This window comes from Contarinia nasturtii, unplaced genomic scaffold, assembly GCF_009176525.2.
Source record: "Contarinia nasturtii isolate CC-2019 unplaced genomic scaffold, AAFC_CNas_1.1 Cnas_scaffold_1500, whole genome shotgun sequence".
Taxonomy (NCBI): Eukaryota; Metazoa; Arthropoda; class Insecta; order Diptera; family Cecidomyiidae; genus Contarinia; species Contarinia nasturtii.
In genome coordinates this window covers 666522-684535 of record NW_022198836.1, presented here as the reverse complement: position 1 = coordinate 684535, position 18014 = coordinate 666522, and the positions used below count along the sequence as shown (strand labels likewise).

General features: G+C 31.4%; 3 protein-coding genes and 1 long non-coding RNA gene across 5 annotated transcripts; 2 read left to right on the top strand and 2 right to left on the bottom strand.

Moving 5' to 3' along the window:
• Positions 1-114: 114 nt before the first annotated feature.
• On the top strand, positions 115-4874 carry LOC116346292 (DNA-directed RNA polymerase I subunit RPA2). Its single transcript, XM_031776246.1, has 12 exons — positions 115-265; positions 381-713; positions 786-879; positions 981-1126; positions 1241-1989; positions 2056-2452; positions 2548-2812; positions 2884-3268; positions 3363-3501; positions 3671-3950; positions 4244-4539; positions 4599-4874. The coding sequence occupies exons 1-12, from the start codon at positions 197-199 to the stop codon at positions 4812-4814; spliced, it is 3369 nt and encodes a 1122-aa protein (XP_031632106.1). The 5' UTR covers positions 115-196; the 3' UTR covers positions 4815-4874.
• A 322-nt stretch (positions 4875-5196) lies between these two features.
• Positions 5197-11289, bottom strand: LOC116346293 (AP-2 complex subunit alpha). Of its 2 annotated transcripts, none has more exons than XM_031776247.1 (10): positions 11191-11289; positions 10356-10508; positions 9182-9393; positions 7439-9114; positions 7216-7356; positions 7006-7135; positions 6800-6938; positions 6578-6722; positions 6300-6504; positions 5197-6212 (listed from the first exon to the last, which is right to left on the bottom strand). In XM_031776247.1, the coding sequence occupies exons 2-10, from the start codon at positions 10417-10419 to the stop codon at positions 6135-6137; spliced, it is 2790 nt and encodes a 929-aa protein (XP_031632107.1). In that variant the 5' UTR covers positions 10420-10508; positions 11191-11289; the 3' UTR covers positions 5197-6134. The 2 variants fall into 2 exon arrangements, with proteins under 2 accessions (XP_031632107.1, XP_031632108.1); XM_031776248.1 differs by lacking the exon at positions 11191-11289 and adding an exon at positions 10684-10938.
• A 425-nt stretch (positions 11290-11714) lies between these two features.
• On the bottom strand, positions 11715-13356 carry LOC116346367 (cytochrome c-2). The gene is made up of 4 exons (XM_031776376.1): positions 13262-13356; positions 12100-12305; positions 11960-12030; positions 11715-11878 (listed from the first exon to the last, which is right to left on the bottom strand). Exons 2-4 carry the CDS (start codon positions 12278-12280, stop codon positions 11801-11803), a joined length of 330 nt encoding a protein of 109 aa, XP_031632236.1. The 5' UTR covers positions 12281-12305; positions 13262-13356; the 3' UTR covers positions 11715-11800.
• Positions 13357-13827: 471 nt separating this feature from the next.
• On the top strand, positions 13828-16679 carry LOC116346368. The gene is made up of 3 exons (XR_004201577.1): positions 13828-13965; positions 15983-16074; positions 16170-16679. It is a non-coding gene; the product is annotated as an uncharacterized LOC116346368 (long non-coding RNA).
• The last annotated feature ends 1335 nt before the right edge of the window (positions 16680-18014 follow it).

Below are 18014 nucleotides of genomic sequence, written 5' to 3'. Positions count from 1 at the left end.
TCTATAGTGAATTATCTCATCTTATTTATAAACGCACTCTGCTCAGTTATGACAGATGCAGGGTTAGACAAATTCTCAGTCAAAAACAGCTGGCTAAGTCAATGGTATATTATTTGACATCCCGCACATGTGCGTATTACATGAATTCAAAAAATGTGTTTAATACATTGTTGATAGAAGTTATTTGTGTATAAAAATGAAAGAAATTCCGGTTTTAACGAATTCCAAAAAGGAATTCACCCAAAAGAAATTAGAACAAAATAAAGTAATTTTTCAAAATTTATATTTATTTAATTATTGAGTAAAAATTTGTGTTGAAAAAAAAAAAAAACAAATCGTGAACGTTCCAAACATAACCCATATTTTTTACTTCTGCCTAGATTTTGTTATCTTTAGGAGCTCCTCATGTTGATTCCTTCAATTATATGCTTGACGAGGGATTAGCAGACTGTGCAAAGAACATTCATCCCGTAGAATTTGAAATTCCTGGAGGTGATCGTGTAAAATTATTTATTGAAAGTATATCCATTACACAGCCGCAAGTACCAACGTCATATCTAAATGCACGTAATAAAAAGATCTATCCAACGGAATGTAGACAAAGAGCTGGCACTTACACTGGGACATGCACAGTGGGCGTTGGTTGGTCATTGAATGGTGTTTGTCAACCTATAGTTGACAAACCAATGGGTGAAATTCCTATTATGCTTCGTGTAAGTATTCTATAAAAAATTACTATATTAACCAAGATGAAAATTACACAAATGAAACATATTTCTTTTCAGTCAAAAGCATGTAATTTGAATGGACTAACCCCAGAACAACTTATTAAACGCGGTGAACATGAAAATGAATGGGGCGGCTACTTTATTATGAAGGGTATACTTCACTTCCATTTCTACGGATGGATTGCTATCGATAACTTCGATTATTTCTCCATTATTTATTTCCATTTATTTCTTTTGTAATTACTACCTCAGGTCATGAAAAACTCATTCGGATGCTGTTAATGACACGTAAAAATTTTCCGATTGCTGTTCAAAGAAACACATGGAAAGATAGAGGTCAACACTTTGGTGATGTTGGTATTATGGTGAGAACCGTGAAAACTGATCAAACGGCAACTGTAAGTAATATGTTTTTTTAAATCTAAAATCCAATTCATTCTCATTGAGAATTTCTGAATTATAATTGATTTTATTGCAACATTTTTTTCCAAATTCTACTTTAACATTTTCAGACAAACGTACTTCATTACCTGACAAATGGCACAGCAAAATTCATGTTTACTTATCGAAAAACATTCTCATTTATCCCAGTAATTCTTTTATTGAAATCGTTGAAAAATTGTACGGACGAATACATATACCAACGTCTAATCGCTGGTTATGAAGATGATCAGTACTACGAAGGTTGTATACAAAAAATGTTACGAAGTGTTCATGATGAAACTGGGATGCATATCCATGAAGATTGTAAAAGATATTTGGGCGAAGTATTTCGTTCGAAATTTTATCATTTGCCAGCATGGAAAAGTCACGAAGAAATCACAGATTATATGTTAAACGAATGTATTCTCATTCATCTCGACGATCATGATGACAAATTTAATTTAATTGTCTTAATGACACAAAAACTATTCCAATGTGCTCAAAATAAATATAAAATAGAAAATTCCGATAGCGTCATGATGCAAGAAGTGCTACTTGGTGGTCATTTATACCAAAAAGTCATTAAAGATCGAATCGAAAATTGGCTGGAACAATTGCGTTTTGCAATTTTGAAACAAGCAGAGCAAACAAACTTCGTACTCAACTTAGCAAATTTTATGCAGGCGTGTAAAATTGCCGGATCAATTGAACGAACTGTTTCAAATTTTCTATCAACTGGAAATCTTGTTTCAAAATCAGGATTGGGATTGATGCAAGCATCTGGATTAGTTATTATGGCTGAAAATATTAATCGAATGCGTTATATGTCACATTTTAGGTAAAGTTTGTACTTTTAAATAATAATTATTATGATCTATATTAACAAAGATATAATATTTTGCAGAGCTGTCCACCGCGGTTCATTCTTCGTAGAAATGCGCACAACCGAAGCACGGCAATTACTACCAGATGCATGGGGTTTCATTTGTCCAGTTCACACGCCTGATGGTTCACCTTGTGGACTTTTAAATCATTTAACCATAGACTGTGTGGTTTCCGATACACCAAAACAGTCACTTGTCGATAACGTACCAAGAGTTCTCGTTAATTTGGGAATGGTTCCTCTAAATACAACACGAATCACCTATAAGAAGCATTTCGTTGTTATGTTGGAAGGTAGAGTTATCGGTCACATTAACAAAAGTATGGCACAACAAGTTTGCGTTGAGCTACGTCTCTTAAAAATGGACGGAAAGCAAGTTCCCAAATTTATGGAAATCGTACTAGTGCCAGATATAAAGGTAAACATTAATTATTGTTACACATTTTATGCCTATCCTTTAATGAAATGATGGCAAATCAATAATAATTCTATATTAAATTATCTATCTATTAGAATGGCCAATTCCCCGGTTTATTCTTATTCATTGGTCCAGCTCGTATGATGCGACCGGTTAAAAACTTGAAAGCAAATAAAATTGAGTATATTGGTTCATTTGAACAAGTTTACATGAACATATGTATTGACGCTGAAGAAGCATATGAAGGTGTTACAACACATCAAGAAATATCAAAAACCGCTTTCATGTCAAATTTGGCTAATTTGATTCCGATGCCTGATTGTAATCAGTCACCCCGTAATATGTACCAATGTCAAATGGGTAAGAGAACGCTTATGACACATTTGATTCATTTATAATTCTATAAATCTTATAATATATGACTATAATAGGAAAACAAACTATGGGAACTCCAACACACACATGGCAATTACAATCAGAGACTAAATTGTATCGGCTTCAATCTCCTGCAACTCCACTATTTCGACCAGTTCACCACGATAATATTGAAATGGATGATTTCGCAATGGGAACCAATGCAATTATTGCGGTGATTTCATATACAGGCTATGACATGGAAGATGCCATGATAATTAACAAATCGGCAGACGAAAGAGGATTTGCCCACGGAAGTATTTATAAGTCACAATTCATCGAATTGGACGGTACTAGTTTCTTTGCGCGAAATCCACATGATAAAAAACTAGATAAATTCATTGATAATGACGGTCTTCCATATCCTGGACGCAAAATTAAACCATTGGAAATTCTATATTGGTAAATTTTTTCAATAGCTGCAGATTTTTTTTAGATCCAAAGTTTTTTGAAATTTGTAGCAATTTTAGTTCTAATAATTTTCATTGTTTTTCAGTTTTTTTGATACAAATGAAAGTGTGTATAAAACAAAAAAATATACCGGCAGTGAAGATTGTGTGGTTGACAATATCAAATTATGTGGAACATTAAATACGGATTCGAAAAAAATTGTTTGTTTGACTCTTCGTGTACCGGTAAGATTTTATTAACGCTTTTGTACTGATTTTTTTGTAACATATTTTACCACCGCAAACCAAAAGTATCATTTATTTTATATTCAATATGAATAAAGTGAATGAATCTAAAACTTTGGTCTTAATATTTAAACATCTGTATTCATTAAATAAAATACTTTCTTTATAGAGAAATCCGACAGTTGGTGATAAGTTTGCGAGTCGTGCTGGTCAGAAAGGAATTTTGTCACAAAAATGGCCAACTGAAGATCTACCATTTACCGAAAGTGGTCTCATTCCGGATATTGTATTTAATCCTCATGGTTTTCCTTCCCGTATGACAATTGCGATGATGATCGAAAATATGGCGGGAAAAAGTGCTGCACTGCATGGATTTGTACATGATGCGACACCCTTTAGATTTGACGAAAAAAACACAGCAATTGATCATTTTGGACGACTTCTGCAAGGTATATGTTTTTTTTATAAACTTGCCATCATGGGGTCAATCACGAAATTCTAGTGCGTCTAGTTTTTGATAAAATTTCACTAGAAAACTAGAAAATTCTAGTGCGTGAAGTTGTCTCTCAGTAGTTTTTCATATAAATTATATGGCCTTCGGTGTGAAGTTGGCTTCATTTGTGACGTCATTCTTCGCACTAGATTTACTAGTTTTTCTAGTATTCACTAGCGTGATTCGCCCCATGCTTGCCATGAAAAGTGGATTATTACACGAATTGCAATATTTTTTTATTATTCCCAGCTGGTGGATACAACTATTATGGAACTGAACGTGTATATAGTGGAATAGATGGACGCGAAATGTCTGCTGATATTTTCTTAGGTGTCGTTCACTATCAACGACTGCGGCATATGGTTTCAGATAAATGGCAATGTCGATCAACAGGTGCCATTGATAATGTGACACATCAGCCTGTAAAAGGACGAAAACGAGGTGGAGGTGTACGTTTTGGTGAGATGGAGCGAGACGCATTGATTGCACATGGAGCCTCATTTTTATTACAAGACCGCCTTCTACATTGTTCCGATAAAATTTCGGTAAACTTTCTTCAAATTCATTGTGGTGGCAGTTAATTTAATATATTTTCTAATTTCAGACAATAATTTGTAAATCATGTGGCACTCTTCTTGGACCTGTAGCAGATATAAGGAAACAAGACAACGATGCGATCAATCGGACGGCGGCCACATGTCGTTTATGTAAAGATAAAGCTGCTATTGAAAATATTCAAATACCATACATCTTTAAATATCTTGTTGCACAACTTAGCTCAGTTAACATTAATGTAAAAATGAACTTGTCATCAATCTAAATAAGTTGTTCAATTTTTTTTAAATAAAGATAAATTAAATTTAAAAAAATTATAGAAAATATTTTAGACAAACCACTTTTAATCGTGTTAAACCACAAACGCTTGCGATGCGTGTACGCAGAGTAAAGAAAAGTTTCATCAGGCAAAATTGCATTGATAAATTGATGACATCTCAACTGTTTTTAGTTTTTTTTTATTTTCAACCGAAAAGTGATTGATACAATCATTTTTGCTGTCAAGTCACTTACTATACAGTATATTTTCCTTGTTACTTACTTTTAAGATGTTAGTAGTCGTTACCATATATTCTTAAACGACATCCAAAAATCTTCCTTGAATGGATATACCTGATAACAGACGTATTTATATTAATAGATTGTTATTTGGGTAGAACCATGTTTTATTTAATTTAATCAATTAAACTTTGATCTTAAATTTATGAGCAATTTGCGCTCTTCAAATGTTTGTTTGTTCAAATTTCGTGTGATACAGCGTTCATTTATCTGTTCTATTCTGTTCTGTTTATTTTGGTCATGATTTGCTAGATGAATATTTTTTATTGTATAGTGAGAACATCACTAAGATTAAGTTGAATTATTAAAATGATGGCTCACAAATACCGTTCCATTTCAAATGTCATTGTCGAGATTACCATATTTTTATAGCGCTTAACTTACACTATAATATAATTTTAATATTCATTTTTTTATACAAGGAATGTTCACTTCACCTGTCATGAAACAGTGATCGTTTCAAATAGTGACACCTTAAATGTAAAATTGTCCATATATTTTCATTTTATTTGACAACAAAACATTTTTCACTTTGAAAGGATATAACGATTAAATGAAGATTTGCTTGTTTACATTAATATATTCTTAAACACTTAATGCGATTATTGTGTGTAAGTGTGTTTCATTTTTTTCATATATTTTCTTTGCACCGCGATAGTGATTGTTACATTTAATTAGGCTGATTTTAACTTTAATGTGAAAAGAAAATTCACCAAATCTTGAACATATTGTGTGTCTATATGTCATGCTATTAATTGTTGTATGTGAGTTTTGTTTTCTTTTTATTTACTGCAGACGACTTGGTTCAATAAAAATATTCGGGAGAATTAAAGCAAATATCATGTTTTGAACATTATATTAAAAACAACATTAGTAAGTATATGGAGTTGGATGTTTTGTTTCTTTGATTTATCCGATATTATATATTATCTATTTTATGTATCCTCACAGAAATTCGGAGCAAATATAGCAAAGAACATTGCATTCTTTCTTATATTTATTTGTCTAGAAATGTACAATTTTGTTCTTAGAATTGGTCAACGAGCAAATTAGCTATTTCGTTGGTGACAGTCTCCTTACTTGATCGAATCGTCAATCGGAACATCTGCAAAAATTTGTTTATAAGAAAAACATAAAATATCCATAAATTATTATAATCAATTAAAACAAAGAGAACTTTTTCAAGTTGTACCTGTGCCTGGCGATTCGGTTCTAAACGAAGTAAACATCCGACCTGTTGCCCTTGGGTATGGATAATACCTGCACATACCATATTGTCCGGATTTGGATCAATACCATCCAATAGTTGAACACCGAATCCCAACAACTTATTCTTTGCTGAAGGCAAATCAAGCGGAGTTTGTGCCTTGAATACTTTTTGTGCTCGTTGTTGTTCTCTAAAAATCAATATACGCAAAATATTTATTAAATTATTTATACTTTAATTAAAATTTCTTGCATAAGTATTACCCTCCCAAATTTTTCCATCTTGCGAAAAATGATTCGCTATTCATTTCAGTCGGCTCAAAGAATTTATTGATTGTTAATGGTAATTTAAGATTGAATTTCTGTTGGACACCATTGTACTTAAATGATATATCAAGCGAAGGGGCATCTGTATGAATTAATAAATGTTCATTGTTATTTTCTGAATAACGCTTTTCTTAATAATTTGACTTCAATTCATTTTACCTGTAAAATCATCTACGCACTCAGCAGTAATCATTTGTTGAATTTGTGCGCCGGCCTCTAAAGTTGGCTCAACTGGTTTTATCTGAACATTCAACTTCAAAGCGTTTTCAGTGGACCAGGATAAAATAGGTTGAAAATTCTGTACAAATATAGAGTAACGGAGGTTTAAATAAATGTACATATTGAATTTCGTTTGAAAAGCATACCTCAAGTGCCACTTGAGTTTTATTGCCATAGAATAATCCCAATCTACCCAAGTTTTGCCGGAATTCACTCTTTACACCAATTTGTAGTAAATCATTTTCAAATAGCACTCCATTATTTTTGAAAACGAATCTTTGTAGCGTTCAAAATTAAGAATAAATAATATATGAAAATTGAATCTTTTCCGGTCATAAAAAATTGAAATAACTCACTTCTTTGCGTTGTTATGAACGGACGAATTGTTGTAAATATCGCCGAGAACGTCAATTAGTGCACTTTGATGAGAATTTTGATTTGATGGCGGTGTGCTTAATCCCAACAAATCTGCGTTATTTCCATTGTTATTGTTGTATCTGTTTTAATGAAGGAATAAAATATTTATTTATAATTTAAATCAATTGGTTTTTATTGCACGAAAACGGGCAATATTCTTACTTATTATGATTTGCGTTGTGAGTATTGTTTTGGTTTTGATTTGGCAATGGACTCTTAGAATCGCGAATCTCATTTTCAGGTACTCGGCCTGGTTTTTTCTTCTTCAAAACAGCCAAGATTGAGCTTTCTCTTTCAGGAAATGATGGCATTTCCTCTAAAACTGTTGCCAAAACATCAGCCGAAGCCACAATACTCAATTGCAAATATTCGCTAGCACGCTGCTGAAGCTCCGCATCAGCCGATCTTAAATTGCTATGTTGTCTGAAAACTTCTTGTATATTTGTTCGAATTTCTGGGAACAGATTTACAAATTTTATGTATGTTGACAACAATAGAGCGCGTGTCATTGACGAACACAAATGATATTTTGAATGAAGTAGCTTGAATTGCACGAGTGGCGCAGATCGTGAATCACCAGCAATCAAATTGCCAAATTCACCCAAAATATATCCACCCACTTTAACCATGTTTTCGTGGCATGCGGGCGCTTGAAGTGATTCGAATACTGTTTTTGCTGCATAGCCCTGTACTTCTTCTCGATTGATAACAATCTGAATAACACGATACCATACCTCCTCCGAAACATAATCACCAGCAATACGAATTAAATTCAGTATAACATCCACGTACCATGTATAGTCTGTGGCATATTTTTCAGCAAGAATGGCCACCTTCAACACCAATTCTTCACGAATTGAATAGTCGGCCGTTTCCAAATAGTTTAACATTTCTTGAACAATCTCTTCTGCATTACTTCGATCGCACATTGCATATAGCAAGTCAACTGCTTGCTGTCGCACCGACACATCCTTTTCCATTTTCATCGATTGAATTACTACTTCTTGGTGCTTCTTGACCGCTTCATGTGAAAATTCTGATGTTGCTAAATGACACATTGATTCAAGAGCCAAATAGCGTAAGTTTGTTTCTCGAGTACTCAAGAATTGTCCAAGTTGATTACATGCACGTACAAGCAAAGCTGGTTCACTATCGCTGTGTATGATCAAATTGATTGCCTCAAATATAACCGCATTCTTTGCATTTGAATGTTGAACCTTCTTGCTTTTCGGTGGTTCTTGTGCTTTGTTCAATATAGTTTCGAGACACTCATTCAAACGACCACGTACACCAGGATCCTCAGTGACAGGGTTATAGTTTTGAAGCAGACGAAGAAGTTTAACCGACAGCCATGGTGCCGGCACAAAATAATATGTGTAATCCTGTAGATCCGTATAGCTAGCTGTAACAATACGTGACAAACGAGATACGGCCAAACTAACGCAGCCTTTATATTCTTCAGGATTTTTTTTGACCAAGGCATCAATCAGACTTGTTGCTGCTGTAACGACGCCCATATGTTGATCATTCAATAAATGAATAATTCTACTTGTCCATTCACCACCTGGAATGATTTCGGGGCATGTGCGAAACAGACGCAAAAGGCATAAAGCTGCTGATTGCTTTACAACGTCCATCGTATCGCCAGAAACCAATAATTTTGGTATATCATTTGAAAATGCTTCGGCCATGTCACGGCTACCGATGTTTGCAATACATTGCAAAGCCAAGTTAACATGAATAGGATTTCTCGAATTCAAATCATTTTTGATACTTTGAATTATCAATTTAATCAAATCGCTGTTTGTGTTGACCAATACAGAAATGAACAAGTAGCCCTAAAAGAATTTCAATATTTTCATTTACAGTAAATCACATAATTTTTTTTTTTTCATTTCGACTTACAATTTGTTTCTCCGAATATTTGTTTGACGACAACAAATTGACCGCTTCCATATGTCCAAAGTCGATGTCATGGCCCAACAAAAAAATAAACAGCAACTTACAGACATATTTCTTCTTTTGATATCCATCCAAAGTTCTGTCTCCTTTAAACTTGCTACGAATGTTCGCCAGTTCCTTGTTGATACGTTTTATTTCAGCTTCTTTGCTTTTGCCTAACAAAGAAACAAAAAATATTTTATTTCAATCGTACACATATCAATTCGTACGTATATATTAATCAAGCTAATTTAGTCTTTTCATTGCTACACAGTTTTGCTATTCAACGCGTTTACCAAGCGCAATATAATAGTATTAAGCAAGAGCAACCATATCACATCTTATCGAATTGACGCCCATTCGGATGCTACGTACTATGAGGTTACTGGTACAATGATTACACTGTAAATCACAGAATATCAAAAAACCAAACAAGAATTTCGACCTTATCTTACATGTATTGAGCGTAGGAGCTAGTGTTTGCCAAATTATATCTCCTTGAGTAAATTATTTTAAATTCGCACTTTAATCAAATACAATATAAATGAACAACAATGCATATATCTACCATCATAAAGTTCATCATATTGAATGCATTTTAGTCCATATTTAAGAATACGTCACATAATATTCAGTTTAACAATGTACAATATATTCTGTACATTTTTCCGAACATATTAAATCATCTTTGACAAAAAAGTATTCAAGTTACTCATCATTCAATTGATATTTCCAATGTTACTACATTTGAATGTTTAAATAGGCATTCATGTAAGTGGATCAACTGGTATTATTTCTTCTTTTGAGTACTTTGTCGGTAATATATGTACTGAAAATAATCGTTTTGTCATTATGAGTGTGTTGACCCATTATTTAGCATATATGCATCGTGGCATAAAAATGTACTTTTTGCTATGTACGCGACATTTATAAAGCTATGAAATTTTGTATCACAAAGTTTCGAATAAATTTCACACAACGTGATTTTTGTTCATCGTAAATATTTATTTTGTTTTTCTATTTTGAATGATTGAGAGAAAAAAGCAATAAAACGAAACGTAGTTTAATCAATTGATTAAATACAATACAATTGTTGAACTGCATTTCTTTTTGTATAAATACTTTAATCATGACTTACAATTTCGGATGTCCGATATGAAGACAGCCAGGCCTCGCATTCCATCACCTCTAACTGGAGCCATTTTTCACCGCTATTTTTAATATTATGTCCTTATATTCTCTGATATAGATGTGTATATGTCGTCTTTTCGTATCTTTTCAAGACTGTTCTCTGTATTTGGCAAAAGGCAATATTGTTATTTTTATCTTTATCAATATTGATACTATGTTTTCATTGAGATATGCTACAGAACAAACGTTCATTTATTTTCGTAATGCTATTACAAAGATACTATTTCATTTCGAATGCCAAACAGGATAACATGAATTTTTATTGTCACACGTACACAAATATTTTGACACTTTCAGTTATAAAATACGGATTTTTGCGTCAAAATCTAAAATATAATATTTCGAAAAATTGGGAGTTTAATGAATCATTTTATTAGTTGATTGCACCAGCGCGGCATCTTTTACAGTTGTCATATTGTTGTCGAAAAACCACTTTCCATTTTTTTTTAAAACATAAACTATCAATTTTTCATTAAATAAAATATGTGATTTACTGTGATATATTATAAATATTATAATATTTTATCTGCTTTTGGCGAAAATAATATGATGAACTTATTCTTGTTTGAAGCGAAACAAATAAACAACAACTAAGTGGATAGACCCTCCCAATACACAACTTTCATCCAAAATTCCAAGAACAAATGTTAAAAAAGAAAGTAAAGATTTATGAACACAATTCACCGGCGCATAATATTTGTAATAATTTGAAGCTATTTTCATATGTTATTGATTATTTTGTAGAATGCACGTCAATTAAATAGACCACTGTTTATACTTACGTGCAGAAATTATAGAATTTTTTCGACAAATCCACAAATGAAAATGGAACTGAGAAATATTGATTTTTTTCTGAGATTCGTGTTCTTCATAATCAAAATAACAACTTCACGTCAGTTGACACGGAAATGCAAACTACTTCACTCTGCATCGACAAAATATTTGTATATGTGTGCGTAACTGTGTAACGTTCACTAATCTTGATCGGATCGGTATGAGCAACGGAATTATTTGAAAAAAATTACGTGTAACTAAATTATTATTGGGTGCAATCATTTCGGATAAAATCTTTTCTGTATGTTAACCATTGAATAATGAGTCAATTTTTATGTTTGCAGTCAACATTTATTTATTGATACATTTAAATTACAATAAATATTTCTATTGTTCAGGTTTTTCTAATTAAGTTCAAATAAACTTTAAAAATATGGTGTGCCAGTTTTCACAATTCAAACGGATTTACAGCAATTAAAGTTGATATTTCAAATAGAGAGATTTTGTGGCCAAATCAAAAAAAATACTTCAATTTAAATTTTAAAATGTATATCATTTCGCTGTTAAAATGAACAGATTTTTCTATTTTATCCGGTAACTTCCCAATCATCATTTAATTTATGATTGCGATGCTTCTTTGATGTATGCGATCAAGTCAGCTCGTTCTTGAGGTTTCTTCAGACCAGCAAACACCATCTGGTTGTAGAAAAATGAGAAAAAAATATATAACATTAGTTGGATTAAACGTACAATCAGATTGAATTCACTCTTAATTACCTTTGTGCCGGGAATATATTTCTTGGGATTTTCAAGATATTCAAAGAGAGTATCTTCATTCCATGTAATTGCTATTGAAAAGGAATGAGAAAAAAATAAAATTGGTCGGGATAACAAATATTGTATTCACTTCCAATTACCTTTGTTCTTGTTAGCATCGGTGTAAGCATATCCAGCGGCTTGTCCAGTTTTGCGGCCGTAAAGACCATGCAAATTTGGACCAACTTTATGTTTTCCACCCTTTTCAATGGTGTGGCATTGGGAACAACGTTGAACAAAGGCCTTCTTTCCTTTTTCTACATCACCGGCTGGGACACCCATTGTGCTGTTTAGTTGATCACAAGTTCTTAATTGATAAAAATAACGTATTTTCAGTTAAGATTTTGAAAATAAATTTAAAAATTGTTTCATTTTATAACGACTTATAGTTAAACTTTTTGACATTGTGTTTATGTGACGTCAAATGCGCTACGTTGAATATATTGAAGTGCGCAAAATAGCACAAACTGACTTTTCTCTCCTTCAACCTTGCAATGAATTCGTGAATACGTATGGCTTGATTACATATATATATATATAGAAAGAGAGAGAGAGAATGATTTTTATATTCATATATGGGTCAAGTAGAAAATCTGGGTAAACTTTGGTCCACGTGAAAATTGTTAGAAATAAAAAGTTTACTGATTGAATCATAGGATAAATCTTATTTACTGATGTGAAATATTTATATTTAAGGACACACACACACAAATATACTTGTTATATAAGACATAATCTGAATGGGTTCAATTCAATCTTCCATTGTGAAAATATCAATACACAATTAGTTCATAAGTGAATTTGTTAAAAATATTTCAGGTACTATCGCTAATGACTGTAAGTATCTATAGCCGAAATAGGCACGTGTTTAACACATTTTCAATGTCAGTCATACATTTACGTGATTTCATTGACAAATTGCATCATTAATTCGTAATTTTTTGGAAATGCACGAAATTTAAACTTCCAATATAAGAACACTTTTTTCAATTTGATCCTTTGAATTCAGTAATATTTTCATTTATTAATCGATAATAATTTGATTCAATATTTGATTATATAACAATCAGTATGACACACTCCTTTCGGTGAAGTTAAATGAAAATCTGCTCAATATTTTATTTGTTTGATTTTGAATTTGAAAAATCGAAACCTAAAATCACTTCCATAAAGTGTTTGAATATTTTGTAATTCACAAAAAAACATAAATTCAAAAACTTAAATGAATAAAAGGATATTTTTTTACTGAGTGCGGATACTTACACTTTTAATCACACTCGAAGTCAAAAGAGAACTGTTTCAATGCTAATGCTGTGAGAGTGGCGTAATGACTATACATAAAGTTGCATGTGGCGCCCCTGGTTGTGAAAATCAAAACCCAGACAAATACAATAATTTCAAAATAAGTTTTCAATTAGTTTCGCGCGCGTTCTTACATTAGCAAAATACAACGTTATATTCTTAATGAAATGAATGCAACTGTTCGCAAATATTTCTGTAGTATGACAAAATTTCAATTGGATTTTCAAACAATAGGAATGCTGTAAATAGATTTGAGATAAAATGTGTTTTAATATATTTCGGATATATATACCATACGAAATCAAAATTCTCTTAATATAAATTCGGAGATTATTTTAAAGAGAATAATCAATTGGAAATACTGGCCTACGTAATTATTTTAAGGTCGTTTGTCTATAAATGATTGCGTATATGAAAATCATTTGGTCATTGGATGAATCCAGTTTTTTTTTTTATTAGTAATGCTATTGTACTTCAAAGCTTGTAATTGTAAATGCGCATACGCTACATTCTATACATATGTTGGGTCATTCAATCAGCTGACTTGCAATCAAGCACTATTCACTTTTGAAGCGCCACAAAGACAGTAGTTTGTAAAAGTGATTGTGATTGATACAGAGAAATTTAAAAAATCAGCTGCATACAACATTTTTGCTGCCATATAAGTGAGTTTTTACTAAGTGAAAAATAAATACTTTTCCTATGTTATTTCGTGAAGGAGTCTTCATTTAATTGAAACATTTTTATAACGTCATTTATATTTGCATGTGGAACATAATTGTATTGTAATATTTTCAAAAAAGCTATTAAGTAGTATTAGTGAGCAAACAGTAAAATTAGAATAATTAAAATGTTGAACATGTATAAAAATTATAAATAGCGAATGATTATGAGAAGTATCACAATACATTTAAATATAAATGTTTAAAATAATTCTATTAGGCTAGAAAAATTGAAAATCCAAAAAAAAAAAATATTTATAAAGCGAGCGTGATGATTATTTCCCGTAAACTGTGTCAGTAAGATGTTACATAATCATTAGGTCTCAGTGGAAGATATAAGCAAAAATGGAGCACAGTGCACATATGTATGTAAACATATATGCGCTTATACTATCTCTTGTACCCAATTTTGGTTTTACCTATTTATTGTGTTCCATTTTTTCGATTTCAGTCATCTTATTTATAAAAATGCACAATAAACTATATACAGTGCAATTCGATATTAAAAATTCTTCCAAAAAATTTGAAGTGAAAACGTATTGTTACATTACTTTAATGAATTCAATGATTACAGAGACAGATAACTATAATTGGTTAAATTGAATATGCTCATTTCAATGTATTTGTTAGCAAACATATGCTCATAAGCATTGAAATCGGCGAAACTGTTTTCATTCTAAATTGATTTTTTTTCCTCCATTAATTCAGGTCATATGCATAGTGAGTCGCGTGAATTTGATTGTAAAACTAAATTAATGGCCTTGGAATACATAGAGCCGTATAGAATTTTTGATGCTGAAACATTATTGGAATAAATTGTAATTTCACAAATAGGGCTTAACCATAGCAGAAAGACATCTGTTTTCTAGTTATTCCCCTCAATTTTGAGTAATAAAAAAACAAACATAGATATCAAGTGATCTGGTATCACCACCAGTCTTGACTTACTGAAATACATAATAAAAATTGACGAGAGTGTAAGATTCTATACAACTACCGCAAGTGCTATGAATAAGACGTAGTTCATACGCCGTATGCATAATTTTTGGAGATATGGCTCATTGAGTTTTATTTTGCAGTCAACATTTCTGGAAGTAAGAATAAAAAAACGAAAAAAAACTTGTAATATCGTCCAATCAGAATAACACATTTTTTTCACTTTCTTAATACCTCAGTTCAAACTATTATAAGTATATAACATTACCCAAAACATATTTATTGTTTATAAGGATAAATATTTCTCATATAACTTCTTTATAAGGCCAAAATATTTATTCGACAGAAAAGCTTCTATGAATGGTTTAAAAAGATCTACAGTGCTGTCAGAAAATATAGTACTCAGTGCAAAGTTTTCTCAAAAAATTTGATTTCTGGAACTTTTTAGATTCAAATGCTTGCCATTTGAAAACTATTCAATATTTTTTCTTAAATTTTTATCAGTTTGTTCCTTATAAGATGACCAAATTATGATTTCTGAAAATGGAAAATAAGTTTTCGTAATTTTCAAAAAGCGTCAATTAGTATGAATATCTGATTTTCAAAATCATTCAGTGAGTCAAAATTTTATGACGGCAATGTTTAAAATGATATACCCGGGTGCAAGAAAGTGTTCGGGTGTAAGAAATAAATGAAAAGGAATTTATTATTTTTAGCCGATTATTGTTAACTGTTTTTCATACAAATGTTAAAATCTAATAAGCTGGTTAATTTGTGACTCAAAGTTGTGTAAAACTAAAGTTGACTATATCTTCTTGTTTTGTACTAATGATATTTAGACAGTCAAAAACATCATAAAATAACCGATTGATTAGTTATTTAATTAATTTAGTTAGGTATAGATGCACTAAACGAATCTGAAAATTATTAAATTTTTATGTATTTCGACCTTCACCGAAAGATTTTGTTGTTCTGATTAATATTTCATGCTTTGAAATAAAAAATACAAACTTTTATATTTCAGACTGTGACGCTCTCTATTGAAAATCCACTATGACTTCACCAGCAATTCAGGCAGCTGATAAAGCTCAAAAAGCATCGCGGCAAGCATCTAAGGTGAGTTTTCCGTGTTTTTTTTTTTCATGTTGTTCTCAGTCTAAATAGAAAATTTCAAAATTTTTCTCGTTTTTATTATATATAAACATTTTCAGCCAAAACCGTCGAATACGTCACAGACGCACCAGCAAAGAAATTTTCCATCGCCGTCCAGTCTTTTCACCTGGATAAGAATATTTCGATTTGCTGATTCTTTAATTCGACAAGGATGTTAAAAAAATCAAATGTTTCTGCTTCAATATTTTGAAACAGTTTATTCCTTGATTCATTTATTCTACAAAATTATTTTTTGATTAAACAAATACAAACATTAGCACGTAGTTGACAAACTCTCTATCATATATGTTGAATTATTAATTGAGCTGACTGATCAACTCAGCTGGCACGGATTAGCCAGCTAATTGGTACATTTCTAATTTGTGACAACAAAAATGTGTCTCTTCAACGTATATATCAACGCAAATATAAGTATCTAAATACCAAAATTGAAGAATTTGCCAATTAACTGCCTAATTCGTTTCGACTGGTCTGAACAGTCAGCTATTGTCTGATAAAAACTAACATTTTTCGTTTTGAGAAAAGCAATATATCGTCAAAAATATGAAGACACGTTTTTAGTATTTTTTGTCCTTCTCTGTCGTATTTTTTGATATATTTACAACATTATTATAATGTTCTATTTTCCCCTGTGCCATTGATGACATCTTATGTTTATGATTACTTTGAAATCATTATCAAATAGTGATCAGTGTTGAAATTACTTTACTAAGTGATTACAATAACATAAATTTATTATAAATATTTCTTGCAAATTAGCATAATTAAATAAACAACAATAATATGTATACCACAACAAAACTGTATTTTTTTTTAATTCTCTCAGGAATATTACAAATTCATCTTCTTTTTTTTCATTTCGCAAAAATTGTTCTGGACAATATTTTTTGAATAAACGGAAAATCATTTTCAGGATTTTTTTTATCGGTCGCATTCGATAAAAGAAATTTATTCCATGTCATGATGTTACTATTAACATACCATTAAAATCATATAAGTGAACGAATATTTGTAATTTACTGTAGACCAAGTTTTACTTTCTTGACGTCCCAAAATTGCCAAATGAAAATAATATGAAATTTTCAAAGAGAATAAAATATGCGAAGAAAAATAATATTTCAACTTTGTATACGCTTTCATTTTATCACATTTCTGGTATAGTTCTTGAAATGTAAACAATTGCTCTGTAATATATAAAAAAGGCATAACAAGAAAACCAGAGTGAAGAAATGGATTAATCCACAGAGACGACATAATTAGGTGAGTATTCGCCGTATGCTTTGAATTTCGAAGTCAATACGATTCGGTCATGCGAATTCTCTTTTGGAGTTAAGTTGTTGCTCTTTTTCTTCACACATGAATGGCGTTTTACATACACACTTGCAAACGTTATCCCAATACGTCGTACTTTTGTATATGTAAGTAAACTTGATATTTTTTTTATATTCTTCAAAATATATTTGAATTCATATCACCATTATAATTGATGTAATTTACTAAATTAGAAGAACGAAATTTAACTCAAAATATTTTACCGTATGTTAGATTTGAATTCTACTAAATACACCAATTACAATACTTCCTATTTATTTCCATACAGAAAAGTAACGCTACAGTCAAACAATCTCTGGATCTTTATATGCCATTCTACATACGTGTTGTGGTTTCGGTTCTATAAAGTACCGTTCGATATATTTTCACATTTCGTCACTTTGTCAGTTTGTACTTGTTTCCGCGTGCTGATTACCATATTTTGCTATTGATTTGCTGTTATTCTTCAAATACGCATTTTTGTGTCATTATTATCATGCCTCTTCAAATTGATTCTAAAACGAGAAATGGACACATATCCATGCCCAATTTGGGTAGCCCAAATAAAAAAT

What these genes read in the sequence shown, in the direction of transcription:
- LOC116346292 (XM_031776246.1), top strand. Translation starts at nt 197, where the DNA reads ATGAAAGAAATTCCGGTTTTAACGAATTCCAAAAAGGAATTCACCCAA. An exon ending in CGGCTACTTTATTATGAAGG is followed by an intron (nt 880 to 980) that starts GTATACTTCACT and finishes TTACTACCTCAG; the next exon opens with GTCATGAAAAACTCATTCGG. An exon ending in CCATTGGAAATTCTATATTG is followed by an intron (nt 3,269 to 3,362) that starts GTAAATTTTTTC and finishes ATTGTTTTTCAG; the next exon opens with TTTTTTTGATACAAATGAAA.
- LOC116346293 (XM_031776247.1), bottom strand. Translation starts at nt 10,419, where the DNA reads ATGGCTCCAGTTAGAGGTGATGGAATGCGAGGCCTGGCTGTCTTCATA. An exon ending in GTTCATAACAACGCAAAGAA is followed by an intron (nt 7,136 to 7,215) that starts GTGAGTTATTTC and finishes AACGCTACAAAG; the next exon opens with ATTCGTTTTCAAAAATAATG. An exon ending in AACCGAATCGCCAGGCACAG is followed by an intron (nt 6,213 to 6,299) that starts GTACAACTTGAA and finishes AAATTTTTGCAG; the next exon opens with ATGTTCCGATTGACGATTCG.
- LOC116346367 (XM_031776376.1), bottom strand. Translation starts at nt 12,280, where the DNA reads ATGGGTGTCCCAGCCGGTGATGTAGAAAAAGGAAAGAAGGCCTTTGTT. An exon ending in CGATGCTAACAAGAACAAAG is followed by an intron (nt 12,031 to 12,099) that starts GTAATTGGAAGT and finishes CCTTTTCAATAG; the next exon opens with CAATTACATGGAATGAAGAT. An exon ending in AATATATTCCCGGCACAAAG is followed by an intron (nt 11,879 to 11,959) that starts GTAATTAAGAGT and finishes TTCTACAACCAG; the next exon opens with ATGGTGTTTGCTGGTCTGAA.